An 18,227-nucleotide genomic window follows, 5' to 3' on the forward strand; every position below is an offset into this window, starting at 1 on the left:
GATTATAAACAAATATTAATTAATTCTAAACAAAACAGCCCTACCCAAATACTACGCTTTTTATATGATTTTAGTTCACAACTAGTGTATTAGCGAGTAATTAGCGCCTGGCTAACGGAAAAGTACATATGATGTCATAAATTCTGCTGGATATACACCTATAAATGTAGGTTTACACACAAACATGACTTTGTTAAAAATTTTACAACGATCAAGCCTGGGAGACGTTCATCTAGCAGTAAGTGATAGGGGCCATACATTATAATTCGTACACAGAATGTTGTAATCCAGTATCTCTGTGTATGTGACGCATCAAGTAGATTAATGTGGCTACTGGATGCCTCTCGTTACGAGCATATATAACTTCTACGTTTATAACATCTAGCACATATTATACTCTATTGTTATGCCTATACAGGAATGTTCCCGTGAACATTTCTGTGTAGGCATCGTTTCTTGTAGTGTACCCCTTTTTGATTAAATTAAAAAGTGGACACTATTTCAAACACCGTCTTTTAAAGATCCCTTTGAAAATTAATTTCTGTTAACTCTTCCTTATGCATCGCGGCATTTATATTTCCTAACTACTGGCTTGTAAAGTTTTGTGTTTTACCGTTAATAGGAGATTATTTGCGGCTGTCAATGTGACTCACATTATACGCGTATTGTTTTATTTCAATGTTATAAAGAATATAATAAAACAAAGATTCTTCATCAATGGCAACAATTAATACATCACTCGCTGTTGGTTTGCCGGCGACTTCCTAGTCGATACCAAATTCGATGGATTAATCGATCTCGCAACGGGTGGGCCTTAAATCTAAATCGATCACGTGTGCCCACCATAATGTAAGTTGCACTTGTTGATTCATACGTTTTCATGCGGCAAACAGTCTAAGTAGATAAGTCCAACTTTTTAAAAAGAAGAAAAATTTTAAAAACAAACTTGACTGGATAGCATACTACGCTATGAAACATCATCTCGTCCAATATCCCATAGTGCTTCAAGCCATAAATAAGTCTACAACCAGTGTAGGTTACCAGTGATGACCTGCGGTATAGAATCATAGTTGTTTGAGCCAACGAGCCACGGTTATGCTCAAGAAAACCTACGAGGTCGAATTAGAAATGACTATACTATATAATGGTAAGTTGAAGTGGTAGCGCCCAGAACAGAAATGGCCGCTGCAGCCTCAATGTTCTAGAGTGAAGATCACGGACCAGCAAGCGCAACGTAATACATCCACACACAAAACAAACAAATGACCTTGTTAAGGTCGTCAGACCACACTGGATATCATAAAATTCCTTTGTAACTCTACGAGGGTGGCCTATGTCCAGTAGTGGGCGTTCTATGGCTAAGATTATGAAGAATATAATATTTGCATGCTGCTTAAAACAACTGCCAATATCTTTACTAACACAGTTAATAATGAAATTTTCGTTTATTTCATTAGGTTTCTTCTGAAAATTTGCACAGTTTATTATTACAAAACACCAAGCCACTCTAATATGCAAAATGTGAGGAGTTAGTCTCAAAATTTAGTCTTAGATTAATCAATGCGCTTGTTTTCCTACCTTCAATCATATTTGAAGTTACTACGAGTAGATCATTCAATTTCAGGTTACGCTGCATTTAGCAATTCTATTTCAAAGTTCATGTGTGATGTAAGCCTTAGTTCGATTTTAAGATATAAAGCTTAGACGATTGAGCTTGCCAGGTAATATCTTTTACTGGATTTTCCGTCTGTAACGTTATTTTAGAAACGATACATAAATCTTCTTTTTATGGGAACCTTTGTTTGTGTTAACTGACCAAATGTGTAAATAATCCCTTTTAGTTCTATATATAAATGAACAAACTAATAATATTTTAAAAATTGAAATATGAAAATCGATCCAAGTTCAAAATTAACGTTTACCACCATTACCAATGACGTTTAGGGTATTGTAATGGCGTGAGTCCATTAGGTGTTATCTGACCGAGATGTTTGTACCACACTTCGGTTTAAACACAAGCAGGATATATTTGAGATTAAACAAACTAGTCCACTGTCCGTCGTAATTAACCGATGGTTTACATTACACCAATATTTTTCCTTATGATTCATCAATGAGGTCGCGTAGCGCAGTGTTCGGAAGAACTCGTGATGGGTGGTTTATTATACGCCCGTTAATTTATAACAAATTAAGTGCTTTTGTAATGCTTTCTGATTACGTCTGTGATTATGTTGAAGTTTCTTACCAATACGCGTTTAGGATCACAGTTATCTATTAACAAAAATGTATGTATTATCTTATTTGTGTGTGTCTTCATATGATTTAGACGTCGTTTAAAAATATACTCTAGTTTAGTTATTTTTACGTTGAATTATCATCTTGGATTTACTGTAATAAGTATTGAATACGTTAGGTTAGTAGTCAGTAGTCTAGGTAGGTAAACAACTACAAGATATAATAAAAATGTAGCGGGCATTTTAAAAATTTACCATATTAATATGTATCATATTTAACAGTAAATCTGTGAAAACTCTCAAGCATATTGCTGTTCATACATATATCAGAGAGTAAAAGTGATGTAAGAGGATTTTAATCCATAATTTATTTGTTATGAGCGAAAACATTATAAGTGTGTATCTATAACTAAAAAATATTTGCAACCTTGTTTTCGTATTACATTTAAATGTTTTTTGTCTCATTCGTTCATAACTATATATTATTTGGTAATAAATAACACATGCTAAAATTGTATAAAAGAATCGTGACGTGTGAAAAACGTGGGAAATTTTACGTTGGTTTGAAGAATTTGGTCTCAGTTTGCTGTTTTTGTTACTCTTATTCTTAGCAAAAAGTAACTGGGAACCAAAACTCTTTATTACGTTGGTTGGTGAAGTGACTCAATACGTAATTCATCGAAATCGAGCATTGTTCTTATTTTGATGAAAAGCAATTGTTCCAATACCAATCTGCCCAATAATATTTAATATTAACTTAGTTGTCTATCTCACAATAGTCTATCACCAAACTTCCGAGCGATTTACAAAATAAGAGTGCGCTAATTGTGCCAGTCGACTTTTAGTGCTTTTGATTGTTAGGAACAAATTTCACAGGCATCTTTCAATTTAATCTTATTGAGGCGTGTAGTAATTATCATTTAGTGTCACATACAAAGAAAAATAAAAAAGCAAAGAATCTATTTTATTTCGCCTCAACAGCTCGAAGCAGCACTCGTTTTATGTTGATGCGTAGTAGTTTTTAGACCGATGTGTGTATCGCGTTACCGCAAGTCCAACTTTTTAATTTAATTATAAAGACTACATTCTGATTTCCTAAGGCTTCGTTACACCGTCATTGTAACCATTTTTTGGATCTATAATGTTTTGGGTACTTAAAACGTAATAATACGTAACAAATGTAATAAATGTATAGGTAAATGCAAGGATAGGTGTATATGTACATAAAGTGTAGTATATATCATAGTAGCAGTAATATTATTTACAGATAATGACTACATCCAACTCGCAACCTACTTTTATAATTAATCTATCAGTAACTTCGACGAATAAAAGGCCCATATGACACTTATCATCTTCAATTAAAAAAAAGCTTGTATTTCACTAAATAATATTATTTTTTATTCAACGATATACCTTAACTTGGTCAGACCAACTCATACTGATGTAGCTCGCAGTGGTAATTCGGTTGTCACAAAATTATATGAGAATTAAATGATCTTACCGTGTTTTGTAAACATAGATCTATTTCCGAAAATAATATAATTAAAATCCATAAAAACTAACAGGGAGGCCTAATGTCGAAAGGTCTTATTTTGAACATTTTTATTTTGAAGCGGCTTAATATCTATTTCAAACAAATTGGTAATGTTATATTTTTAGTAGGAATAATAGAAACACGTCTTTTATAAAATGCAATACTTACGACCATTGGCCGACTGTAACACAAAGTGTTAAAAATAAACTTGGCTTGCAACGATATGTCTGTATGACATAGTTTAGTTTCATAATTATATACATAGTTTCCTATTCGCGCCATATGCAAATTATTCATTCACACGCATAGATTGTTATTTCATAAAATTTAATAAATGTAATTTTATCCCAGGACGGCTTGGATGTTATGCTGTCTGTGCCTAAAAAGGCAAACGATGCTATGCATTTATCCTTGCTGGATGGTTGCGACGTGCCTACGGACAGCCTCGGCGAGGTGGTCCTACAAGACTCTTTTCACGTTTGGGATTTGCGACAAATCATCAAAAAAGGACGCGAGCGACGAGTCTTCCTCTTCGATCTTCATCTCTTGCTCGCCAAAGAAGTTAAAGACTCTCACGGGAAAGCCAAATATATATACAAGACTAAATTTATGGTAAGTGGTAAAAATCACCCTCTACACAGGTTTACACGTTGCTTTAGCGAAGCTGAAATACAAAACGTGAGTTTGCATTTAAATGTTCCTGCGTTTTGTTCGAATACGGAGTTATAAACGATGTTCGACCGGAAATGCTGCACCGCGCGTTGGGTACGCACACTTTCCTATAATTGTATTATTCTTTTTTCGTTGCAACGCCTCTAATTTTATTTAACAGGTTATATTCAAGTATGTCTATCGAAGCATTATTGTTAAGTTCAAATTTTGAATTTATTTTTTATAATCGGTTTCAGTTTGTTGTGTAATTGTTAAAATTTCAACTTTTCGTCATTTTATTTATTTACATATTAAATTGATATACAGTAATTTATTACCTGTTCATCTACTGTGAAAGGTTTAACCAAATCCAGGCATCCATTTATGCTAATTTGTTGTTTTCAGAGCTCTGCTATAAACGTTGATATGTTATTGCTAAAATTTGTTACAATTTTTACTTAACAGCGAATTTAATTATTTCTTGCTATTGCATACTGCAAAGGTTATTCGGTAACAGACCCTTGAAAAATGATTAAACGTTATGAAATTTTGTTTGAAAAATGTTGTTTTCAATGAAATTGGATGTTAGATTATAACGACTTAGGTCGCGTTCATTACGTAACAAAGAAGAAAAATTGGCCATGCGAATAACGACCTACATTTTTTCAATGACAATTTTCTATTTCATAATACCAAAGACACGCTTCTCAATGGCTCCGACTAAAAAATAATAATAAGTCTTACATTTTGTATACATGTTTTTTTTAAATTTGTAATCGCGAACATGTACGAGAGGTTCAGAGTAAGATTAATCAGAACGGAAAATAAAGGCTAAGTTTCATTTTCTCAATACTTGCAAGTTTTCTTACAAGGCGTTTTAGAATTAGTTGCCATACTGTAAGTATACTAGGAAGTCACAACCGCCTGGGTTAATTGAGACCCCGTAGGAGATAAGCGGATTGGCGTGCCGTGCAGTGAGTGCGAACGTGAATTCCGAAACTACTTGACGTAATGTTTCCCTCAAAGTTTTAATAGATTTACTGTATTTGCACGGTTTCGTGCTCTGATGTATGAAAAACAAGCAAGCATGATTTAACCAAACCGTCAAAATTCAAATCGGTAACTTAGCATAAGTATTGATTATGAGTTGGAAGTAGACGCCTTTGCGGCCACATGGACTTGAATTACAATATAAATTATTTCATAACAGACGTCGGAGTTGGGCGTAACAGAGCACATCGAGGGTGACGAGTGCAAGTTCTCAGTGTGGACAGGACGGGAACCGATGGCCAGCGATTGTCGCATTGTACTCAAAGCACCTTCTCTAGAAGTTAAACAGACCTGGGTGCGTCGTCTTCGGGAAGTCATACAGGTATGTAGTTGCAGTTTATATATATTATCATATAGTGGTTTTCTTATCCTGTTCTCGTTATTAAATATTCCGTCTTACTTACATATTACTTACGAAAACCCATTTCAGTGTGAAATTTCAACAAGGTTATCTGAATTAAGTGTAACTTATTGCTTACAAATCCGTAGCGGACGCGCGCGCATACTAACGAGCACGTAATAATCCCGATAGACGTTTACTAACAGCACCTAAGATGTTTCCGGTATAACTAAATTTAAACCTTACTTATTTCAAATAGAACGGTGTCTTTAATACATCATCTAAGTGTAAATACGAAGTTCGTTCATTAGTTGAAACACGGGCAGCTGATTTCTCATAATGTAGAGAGTATTTCTATTTGCCTGATTTGATCTTCGTGTAGTCTCAAATTTTATTGCTAATTACTAGACTTGCGAAATTGTAATAATTGTCTTCTCGTTATTGCGATAGAAGATTCATGTTTATTTATATTTTGAAGAAATATTTTAGTGAAATTAATTATCACGTTGTATATTGTCGGAATAAATATACAGTTTTCGACTAACGATTTATTAATCGATACATTTACATTTTATGTATGTGTAAACATTCCGTTGACACTTTGTATTAAATTGTTTATAATAGTTGTTTTAACATTTTGTTTATAAGTAAATTGCTAACAATGTCTTGTAATTGATTTTTTTTAAATATTCACCGATTATGGCATGAGTTTTTACTATTAATACCTGAATACCGTTCATTATTTTTTCTGACATTTTTCGAAAACTTTCGTTTTGACAAAGAATGTTTTACATTTAACTAACAAGCAATTTGTACAAAAATAATGATATACGTTAAAAGTTTTCCTAACAAATAACTGCTTATAACCTCTTGTTATTTTACACGCTAGTCATACGATGTACGTCAACATTATATTAACAAAGAGGTAAAGCTAGTGTGTAAATGTTTGTATACTAAAATACGGCTGTTCTACCTAACAACCAATCTTATTATTCCTTGATGGAAAATATAAAGTGTATTTTCCATTTGATGTGAAAGCGTATTTGCATTTTGAGAATTGTTAAGTTTCAAATTTGGTAATTATTATTGCTATAAAAAAATTACAGTTGGGTTTTATTATTTTATTATCAACAGGAAACATACTTCAGAGGTTCCCTGGAGCCGCATGCCCCTCGAAGTCCCGCTCGCGGCCGCCCCACAAGCTCTCAGCGATCCAGCAGGTATGTGTTAATACAAAACATCCATCATACGTTGTATTTTGTAATACATATTAGAAATAAAACAATATTATTAAAAACACCTATAATATAAGTTTTTTATAACATTTGGGGTCGTGGCAATGACTGATTCGCATTTACCAGACAATTCAGATTCTGAAGTAAAACAATTCAATAAAGTGAACTTGTGTTGAAATGTAACATATATCCTTGAAGTAATAACACATGATCTAAAATTTAAGTTTCTTACTATTTAATTTGTAAAATCGTTCACAGATTTTCGAACAATGATAGCTCTATAAGTAGCGAGTGAATTTCATGCTTGTTGGTTCAGATTCAATCCGAAATACGTGCCGTGAATGCGGAGTTATTGTTTCGATGCTCGAGTTTTCACGAGTGAGCGAGTAAAGGAAAACATTGGTGCAGTTTGCATGCCTGAAAGCATATTTGAAATTGTAATATTCAGTGAATCCTGCCAGTACATAGTAAACATTTACATTTTTGCGATAATATTTCTTAAGGGTATTGTGATAAGATCTAAGAATCTAAATGTAATATACTGATAGTTTACTCTTACGATATTATATTTAAGGAACTAAAAAAAAAAAACAAATTTTACCTTAATGAAACTTGATTGAGGAAGTACCGTTCTTTATACCAGGAATGGCCAACCTGCAGGTTGTGAACCACATGCGGCTCTTCAAAAGATATTTGTAAATCTCGATAAATGTACCCGAATTCCCTATTCATTCTTGTGTTACTACTAAATTTCTAAAAATTATCACCTTTAAATTCAAACATTTGTCAGTGTTAAGTAACAAAGCATCTGAAAGATTTGCCTAGAAGTGCTAACGCTTTATTCACAAAATTTCAAATAATTATCAAGAGCAGTGAAAGTTTGTTGTGTTTTTGAAATTTATAATAATATACATTTTAACACTTTTATGTATATATTGTTAATACCTTTTTGTATATATTTTACACATGAAATTACGGGACGTGAAATATTACAAATTTTGAAAAATCGCTCGAAGTATCTGGAAACTTGGCCACTCCTGCTCTATACTGTTATGCGAATATCAGTTTGAATTGTAGAATAAATTTTCATCGAATGGATACGAGCATTCAAACGTTAAAGATCGCATTAATTCATTTCAACAATTTTCCCGTGATCAGCAAACAGTAATATTTCACATTTTTGTAACACTGGTAACTATAAATACATAATAGGTGAACATATTACAGATAAAATATCCATAACAATGTATTTCTGTGTATCTAAAACCATTCACGAGTATCTTATAAAAACGTTATTTTAGGGACCTGGATGACACATATCTAGATGAAACAACAGAGAACGTAGACCGCAACTCTTTGGCCTCCTTCGGAAGTGGCAACACGACCGATTCCGATAAGGTAAGTGCATATTTTCATTACTATTATTATTACAATAAATTTATGATGTCATTTCTCCATTTATATGACGAATTCCATTCTATTGTAATTTGATTCAGTAAAAAATCAAATGTAATTAAACTAAAAATATAAATACTACACTTTTAGATAGCTTACATCCATACGGTATTGATTATTTCTATTAGGTTTTCGAGCTGTGTGGACCTGACACAGAATATGGGACCTTTTCCTCCCGTGGGTGCCGTGTCTCAAAGTTTCTAACTCGCGGCTTCCATCAATTTGACAGTATTTGTATTTAGAATACAATAGAACGGAACAAGGGCTGTAAAGTGTTCGCACGTGATCAGTCAGATCAGAAATAGCCAGCTGACGAAACTGAAGACCGATGAAGGCAGGATTGTATCGATCAAAGCTAAGGCAATGCGAGTGCTCAAGAAGTTCTTTATACTTTTCGACACGCGAACCTGTTACCAAGTGTTACGGAGTCTTTCTTCAAAAAATGAGATAGTAATTTTCTGAAGAATCACAGGCCCGTTTCAATTCTGAGACAATTTTAAAACTTGTTTTCGACAATTCGTTTCGTATGTAGGTTTGATGACTACCAGCTCCCGGAATATGCAGAGTGGTTTTAGACAGGGAGACGTTATCTCAGCGAAACTGTTCAATGCTGCATTGGAAGATATGTTCAAGCTCATACTCTGGAGTGCTGTCTGCATCAACATAAACGACGAGTACATCACTAACCGTCGGTTTGTTGATGGCATAGTCATAATGGCTGAGACCATGGAGGGCCTTGGTACAATTCTCGATGACCTTATTAGAGCCTCCAGACAAAGCTTAAAATAGATATAGATAAGAAAAAGTTGTTGTTTAATGCCCATGTCGTCCCTACTCAAGTAATTGTCAGAAGTATCACATTGAATTTTGTAGACAATCTTATACACTTGGGACAAAATGAGCCAGCTAGGTAAGTCCAACAAGAGGGAGATCACTCGCCGAATTGAACACGCATGGCCAGCGTTCGAGAAGTTCCGAAACATCTTTTCGTTCAAAATACCCCTGTGGTCCCTTACGATGGGCGTCATAAGAAAACTGAGTCAGCCAAAGTGCAAAGGAGAAAGCTATTCTCGGAATATCCCTACATAATCAAAACAGGAATGAGTAAATTCGCAGAAGATTTGGTTCTTCATATTTAGCTCGAATAATTACTCGGTCAGACGAGTGACACCTCAGGGTGACAGTGGACGGGGCACTTTGCTCCTGCAGCCGATAGCCGTTGGGGTCGAACGGTTCTTCACGGAGACCACGAGCCGGAAGATACGGACCCCACAAGGTGGACCGACCACGTAGTTAAGGTCGTGAGCAGTTGCTGAATGCGGGCAGCGCGAGACCGGTCATCGTATCAATCTTTAGAGGAGACCAATGTCTATAGTTGGCGTCTATCGACAGATAAGAAAAAGGAGCATTGTTTTCCCTCCTAGTCAGTCCCTATTCAGTCGTAAGCTCAAAGTGAATGCTATGAACACGCTTCCTTCGTTGTAAATAATAAATGTGACTGCGGATAACTTTAATCAAGATTTATTGATTTCCTACACGTAAAGAACATCGCGTTCAGGACTTCGTTTTAATCACGCTGTTTATTTAAATGTTTTTGTAACCCAATTGAAAAGTATAAAAAACACATTATTTAAATATAATAAGTTAAGAAATTCAACTAAGGCTTAAATGATTTTTGACTAAAAAGTTACATATAAATATTACATTAAAAACATGTAAATTCGTTAACACAGCACTTGCACCGTCAAATAAGCAGCTCCTATGTACCTACCTTTATACTGTGTAAATCTTTTGCCTCTTCAGCTCTTCATCAAATATTCGTTAGTGCTGAGCACCAAAATTTTTTCATATATATATATATATATATATATATATATATATATATATACTTGTAGTATTTTTGCTTTTGAGATAAGTCACCTTGCACGGATCGTAAATTCACGCGTGTCCTATATGAATTTTTTTAAAAAAATATATTTCTTTTCAAAAAGAATCTTTCGGTATATAGGTTTCCTCGTGACGTATTCCTTAACCTCTATGGCGATGTGGATGTTACTCAGTCAAGATCATGTCCTGCGCCTTCGAGATATCAAACCCGCGACCCACGATCGTAACTCAGACTTCTTAACCATTCTTCCATCTCCACTTCCTTTGCTATTGTGTGCTACACCTCAAATTTTAACAATGATGTGCTCTTTTTAAAACTGCTTAATGTCTTATTTTTTGGTTAGTCGAATTAGTAGACATACGAGAGAAAGATATACCTTGAAAACCTAAGGAAAGAATTTTGGTTAATAAATAAGGTTTAGTCTTATTTTTAAAAAAGTGTCTTTGTCTTACTACAATATTTTCGAATGCAGTGGGGTTTTGTTATGGTTCCTAATATAAAATGAGCACAGTCATATCTGTACTTAGATAAAATTTTTAAATTTTTGCTTACATTTCAATTGACTGAAATCTACCTTGGCTAACTCTATATATAAGCATACCTTGCAAAGACTTCCAATATTCATACATCGTCTATTTTTAACTAATCTATCGAGTCTATGATGTGATCCGATATTAATAAAATACAAGTCGTCTCCTTCTGAAGCTTCTCTTCAATAGGAAGTGAATTCATTATCGACGCGTGTCTTTATTTTTTATTACTGTTGCATGAGCAAGGTATACTAATAATAAGACTCAGAGAAAAGGGTTTTTAGTTCTAATTAATGTAATTAAATTGAATTTTAATACTTTGTAGATTTTAATGTCTTTACAATGAATTTTTTTAAATTGTAACACATAATTACGTCTTAGAAGTCTCTTCATTTAAATTATTATCATATTTTATACATTTTTTTAAATGTATGCTCCAAGTTGGCGCAATTTAAACTATCCATAATCCGATTGCCCGAGCTCTCTGCGCTGAAACTTTTAATTGCCATTAAATGTTGATTCTCAGTTTGCTTACTGGAAAAGGAAGTATCTGATCGCTATGATTTATATACATATTAGGGTTTGTTTTAAATTTTAATCTTTATTTTTTCGAACTTATAGCTCTATTAGTAATAACGTTTTGTCACTATTGCCCAACTGTTGGTCATCAAATTTCTAATCATATATTTTTCTTCGAGCTTCTTGTAGATAAGGAAGTATTGCAGCGATCAGTTATCTTTTTTTTGACCGGAGATGACACAACGAACTGGACATTGTTTTGGTTACAGACGATTCTGCTGACCAATAACAGTTGAGGCTCTATAACAAAATTAAGATCAGTTAGAACAAGATTACCGATGGTTTTACGCTTGTCAATTTAAACAGCACGAACATATTATTCGTCGCCTAAAGAAACTGGCTATGGTACTCGGAGATACCGTTATTCACTAATAGGCTTGCTCAATACTCCATAGAACCGCGTCGTGGAACCTTGCCATGAGTGAATAAAATATGAATTCCAAATAAAAACTGCACGAAATTAATGTCTATGAAATGATTAGCTAAGAAGCTACTATTTTTTTTGGAACGTTTAATAATTCCTCAGTCAATCTTACCTCCTTTTACTTACAATAGAAAATTTATTATTTATACAATTTGAGCACCTAATCGTCTTTCTACAGACCGAAGCACGCCCTTTATATAAAAAAAATCCTTTTTGAAGGTTCCTAGCATTTTTATCTTAACTATTATTTTTCACAGTCAAAATCGTTCTAGTAATATTACGGCTATTATTTTCAAAACTATTTACACAATATATGTATGTCTATCTAAAATATTTTTGTAACATAATTCTGTGTTTGTTACTGACAATAAGCTATTAGGTCCGAAAATAGATTTTTTTTTCTGAGATAAAGTTCTCACTGAACTCTACTAATGGATTGCAGCAAACTAACAGAATATTTCTTTTGACCGTGTACACGCTGTCAAAGCTTAACCGAGCAGTAAATGCTTGAAACTTGTCGTACATTGTTGGCTCCTTCGCACCTACGTCTCTTAACAGAGACTTGTTGTAAAATTTTGTAGAGCGATTATAAGTTTCGCCGGAACGAGCTCTATTTTCTTACAATAAATAAATAACTAACATTATTTTTTTAATATTTGATACTTATTTTCGCATTTGAATAGAACAGAAAGAATATATATAATATCGTTTTACCAATTTTCAGGATTCTAGGATTACATACTGGAATGCCTTTGTCAAACCAATATCTGTTATCTACGGTGACCTTAAAAAAACAATTGAAAATATTCTCATATAAAATTAAAAACAAAATATCGCGAACAGCATATTCTCAACATTTGTTTACAATATGGGTCACTGCATTATTTTTATAACAAAAGTTAGTACAAGAAAAGTCAGTCATAAACTTAACAAAACTGTCCTATACCTAGAATATGTTCAAATTTCTATTAGACGATTTTCAATTCTTAACTTTAGCCACAACTACCACTTGCAACATCTTGCCTTTAATTTAAAATTTGTCAGTATCGCACCGGCGGCCAATGAACCTCAAGAACTTGGTAAATACTTGTATGATAAACTATAATTTAAATAAGTTGTAAATTCTATTATGAACTCGACGCGGAGCTCGATTTGCCAGAGGGTTAATTAATTCTTCCTACTTTATTTGTTGTACGCTTACAAAACTAATTATTTTCATTAAACTTTTCTTTTTAATTAATTTTAATTTAAATAAGTTTATATTAAATTTTGTCAGTTTCATATTCTGACCCGATTAGTTGTATTTAATTATAAACATTTGACTTGATGCGTTTGGGTTCGGCATTCGGCATCAGATCGAACAACAAACGCATGATTATAGTATTCTCAGGCCGGATTAAATTATTGCATTACGACTAGCATTCTAACTCTGTAAATTACACCAGGTGGATTGTGTGTTTAGTATCTTTTTGTGTGGAGTTCAACAATTGTGGGACTTAGCGCTGCCCATTTCGGTGAAATTGTAATATGTAGCGAGCCCAAGCTTCGGCTCCGCTGGGAGCCTTCGAGCTTTGTTACCTTAAACGAGGTCATGAACTAAGCACCCTCTACTTTCCACACAACCTCATAAGGCTCGCCTGTCATGAAAAAATAATTTAAAGAAATTGCCTAAATCTATGTACTTTCGGCCAGTCCTGACACGAAAACTATCACGACCTGATCTAGAAAGAACCCTGGTATCAGCTTTTCCAGCTTCATCGCGATGTAGTGAGATAGAGAGATAGATTTAGATCTGTTTTACAACAACATCTTTATCACATCGTTTTTATCAGTCACACAAGCGGATATACTCCCAATCTAGGCCTAGCGAGCATCTTTAACCAGTTCGTTTTCGGACAAATCGTCTGAACACCTGTACTATCGATTGCCTTGAACCGATGTAGGCACGTACCTGTTGTTTAGTCACAGTCCTTAATGACGTAAATCTGGACTTAAAGTTGCGGTCTACCCAACACTTTCTGTTAGTCTATAACAAGCAGTGGAAAGTCGCCCATTACAAAGTTTTGGACTATTACTTTGATCTCTTTCATATCTGCTTTCCTCGCGTTTAACTATTTATTCTTATTAGTAATTGCTCGTTTACGTTGCGTCGATACGTAAATAATGTTAGTTATCTTTAAAAAATAAAAGTGTCTACCTTTCACAATTACCCACTCTAAAGGACTTGAATTTTTTACCCTGGTAATTGTAGTATAGGACTAATTGCAAACTTTCCAAAGAGGGTCAAAGTTTCAGTAGATAGTGATACGACGCAAGAAGGGGAGGGATAAGGTTCAGTCGAGCCCATTGAAAAGCATTTTTTTGCACTTTTTTAAGCCAGTTTCAATCAACTGCAGTAAGCTTATTTAATGGATGTTCATTTACATTGAATAACTTCGACAAGCAGTTGGTAATCCATACGATGAAATTAGTAGAAACATTTAAAATCTCCTCTGGTATTGCAGCGGTCCTGGTACAGCTACCAGACGCAAAGGAGAACTAGATATTAAATACTATTCGTCGACGTATAGGAGTTCCAGGAACTGGGTGCATTTCTACTTGAGTTTTTTCATTATAAGAATTTGTTGAAAGCAAACGTTGACCACGTAAGGGTGGAACTAATACATAATAAATGTCCAACATTGTCTTTCATCCAAATAATACATGCATAAGGAATTCATTCGACAAGTTTATAACTGACTACAAAGCTCACACGCGATTAATTTTTAAGTAAATGATGAATGGCATTGACCATGTACGTTAAAAAGTAAAAATTATGACAGCGATCGATTACAGAACACACCACCGAAAAGTCCTCAAGCGGTCATTTCAACCAATTTAATCACTTCGATACGAGCGTCGATTATAGTCGACGGCCATAGGGTAATGCTCACTGCCGGTTCTTACCTGCCGCGACACTAAGCGCGTCTCGCTCTTTAAAACACTTGTGATGAGAGACATTACAAGTTGATACAGATACGCATTACCTTCATCTAATGTTATTATTATAAACTGTAACTGCAGAGATAGGTTAAAATTTCTTGGTTGACGACTTACGTCGACGTTCGGCTATGCTTATGATTTTGTGACCGATGAGCCCGGTACCATAGTGGTTAATGATGTTGTTCTTTGATATATTATGCGTTATAGTCCCGAATCAAACAAAATGAAAGGAACTCACCGGAGTTTTGTCTTTAACGTAGATTCACTGATTATATAAACTCTATCGCAGTGCCTTAAAGGCTTACATGTTCAGGTACCAATGGCAGTCTTCAAGTTCATGTTGATATCATCAGAATATGTCGATATGTTGTCCAGAGTCTAGATAATTATAACGTTGAGTCTGCTATAGCAATGGACTTCGAATATGTTCCAATGAAGGGATTAACTCTCTTAAGATTGCAATAAAAATATTATGGCCTATGCTTTCACATAGTGCACGTTTATCATCACAGGTAGTCATAAACATGCGTTGTTGAGTGATCGTCGTTGTAGTGGTCAGATGTCAAAGCTTTTCTGTTTGTGTAATATGATTTCTATCCGCCTTTAATTTGCTGCCGTAGGCATTAAATAAGAAAGTAACAATCTGCCAAATATTGTAACGGTGATAAAAACTTTTTTCAATATTTGGCTATGTCTGACAGGAAAGCGTTCCTCGGATTTTTTGATATTCATATTAATGAATGTCAAATGTTCTGCCACGCACATATTTCTAATCGATAATTAATCATTTATATTGATGCTTGTTTTAACATGTACAAATGTGGACAAACAGATATACCACTTAACCGACTTAAGCAGCATAACTTGGATTAGAGCGAGAAAATTATGATTTTCAATAAGTGATTATTAACGCTATCTATCGGCTCCTTTTGAAAAAACAGCGTTTCGATTTGTATAATAATTAATATAACATTTTAATCATTTGCTTGTACGTACACTCAGTAATTGCTCCGATAAATTATAGTAAATTAATTAAACGATTACCTAATAAAATGTATATACTTATAAAATTCTAAAATCCGGATTAGTCCCTTGGCAAGAAAGTAATAAAAGTTTTAGACAAAATTTATTACCATCTATTCATATTCTTATTATAAAATAATCATGTAATGAATTAAGTAAATTTAACTTTATTTTTGTGTATTTTCTTGGATGAGTATACGAGCTTGGGTAGTACACGCCTGTGTACAGAAGCAATTACACAGATCAGTTGTTTTTGTAAAAAAAAAATTAGTGACAAGAAAAATATTTAAGGCCGTTTATCTGATAAATTTTTGAAACAGAAATTATGTATTTTCTCTATCAATTTATATAAAATTGTCCATAAAATGATACATATGTCCCGTATCAAAACATTCAACATCGATTATTTATGTATATAAAAAGCCTTATCTCTAGCTCCAATTTACAATTTGTATGATTATACAGCCAAACTAATATCCCCGATTGAGAAAGGAAATGTACACGTGTGTTAATTAATGATTCTGGCTGTCGCGGTTGCACCTCTATAGACGTTTAATTACAAAACCATCGTTCTATAAGACATCAAACGGACGGTCCAAACAATTTAAACATGTTACTGGCATTCCGTTAACTACTTTGACACGTATTGAAAGCTGTGGCGGTGCAAGCAAGGTTTGAGTTTGTGGTATGTAATTGAGCTATTGTCAATCACATTGAGTGATTTCTCTCATGGTTCAGTTCGACTTGCAGTAACACTGTATTTTCACTCAAACTATATTATTTTGTTATGTATTATATGACTTTGTGCTGATGTCGTTATAAGCTTTGTTTTGCCTACAGTCAAAGTTTAAAAAAGAAAATCACTGATAACCTTAAGATTAATCATTTCGAACTCAATTACATTACAGTAAATTAACGTGCTATTTAATATACATTAAACGTTCACATTATTGCGAAAATTATAACATATTTTAATAAATTTTCATAGCTTCGATTATCAAATTAGAGGTAAAATTTTTTTGTAATCTTAGTTTATTACATTTTTCTCATGTTTTATTTCTTTAATATTTTTCTGACAATTCCTATCGTGCCATATACAAAGCTTCATTTTTCGGGAATCACGGCTACGTACATAGGAAAAATTTATAAGATGTAGTTTACAAAGAGTTACAATAAAATATTACAACACATATATGTTTTTCAAAGAACACGTACACAATAATTCCCTATAATGATTTAATTAAAAAATGTTAAAACATGTCGAGCTATTTTTTTAAATTACTTTTTATATTGTAGTAGAAATAAGTAGTTAATACATTTTTTTTTCAAAGCAGATTTTAAAAACATATAAATTACTTTCAATGCGTTGTATAAAACTCATGAACACAAAATTATAGACTCTATTTGTTGCGGACGTTGACTAGTCACTTGCGCGGAATATCTGTGAGGGTACCTCGATGTCCTTCGCCTTGGCCGACCACACGTGCCTTACGGTGGTAATCTTTGCGGAGTAAATTTGGGAAGTGTAGCTCGATACGGAGGCTGCGTAGTGAGCGAGGAAGGAACGCTTAGGTTAGGGAGGTGCGGCGCGCGGCGGCAGTGGCCAAAGCGCCGCGCTCCACTCCGGACGACGCGGTGACTCCTCTGACGCGCGCGGCGCACGTGCCGATGGGCACCACCCCGCCCCCTACGGGGCCCGCGCCCCCTAACCTCCACAAGAGCCGTCGCAAAATTTCTCTACCGTGGTTCAGACAGAGCTCCATCACAGCACCGCATGCGGCTCTCTCCCGCCAACACACTATCGACACGCCGAGCTCTTTTCACGCTCGCTTACTCAAAGGCAACCGCCAGCGACAGGTGATTGCAATGCGCTTGCACATCTATGCATCTGCACTCTTCGCCCCCTCCCCCCAACCTACCCGGTATTCGAATAGCCCTTTCACCATCGACTACGCGAGCTTCGTTATTAGCCCCGATCTGTTTTTATCATTTGTTGACAAATGTGTTTAGTGACGTTTAAAAGTGACTAATGAAGGAAAACTTCACAGATGATTTAATTGTCGGTTATAATTGTGTAGTGCCACAAAAAATGTTATAAAAATGAATAGACGCTTATATAGCAGACGGTGTATTTTTTTTTGTTTTTGAAAAATATGTTTTAATGATTCAATCATAATTCGAATATGACAGTAACGTTAAAAACTAGTGAAATGCCCCGATTGTTATAACTTTAGCTGCCATTTTAGATTACTTTGGTGTGAAATAGATTATGCCCGTTTAGTATTCGGTTTTTAAAAAA

At 34.4% G+C, this 18,227-nt stretch overlaps 1 protein-coding gene across 5 annotated transcripts in view; it reads left to right on the forward strand.

The window, feature by feature from the left end:
* trio (trio Rho guanine nucleotide exchange factor) overlaps positions 1 to 18,227 on the forward strand; it is a 119,762-nt gene that overhangs the window by 37,597 nt on the left and 63,938 nt on the right. For all 5 annotated transcript variants that reach the window (XM_068763544.1, XM_068763559.1, XM_068763568.1 and 2 more), the window contains 4 exons: positions 4,123 to 4,383; positions 5,633 to 5,794; positions 6,947 to 7,032; positions 8,349 to 8,445. In XM_068763544.1, coding sequence (XP_068619645.1) covers positions 4,123 to 4,383; positions 5,633 to 5,794; positions 6,947 to 7,032; positions 8,349 to 8,445 — 606 coding nt within the window. The remainder of the gene's footprint in view (positions 1 to 4,122; positions 4,384 to 5,632; positions 5,795 to 6,946; positions 7,033 to 8,348; positions 8,446 to 18,227) is intronic.

This window comes from Battus philenor, unplaced genomic scaffold (assembly GCF_028537555.1).
Source record: "Battus philenor isolate CCGP_79_NKW_IND1 unplaced genomic scaffold, ilBatPhil1.0.hap1 SCAF_1, whole genome shotgun sequence".
Taxonomy (NCBI): domain Eukaryota; kingdom Metazoa; phylum Arthropoda; class Insecta; order Lepidoptera; family Papilionidae; genus Battus; species Battus philenor.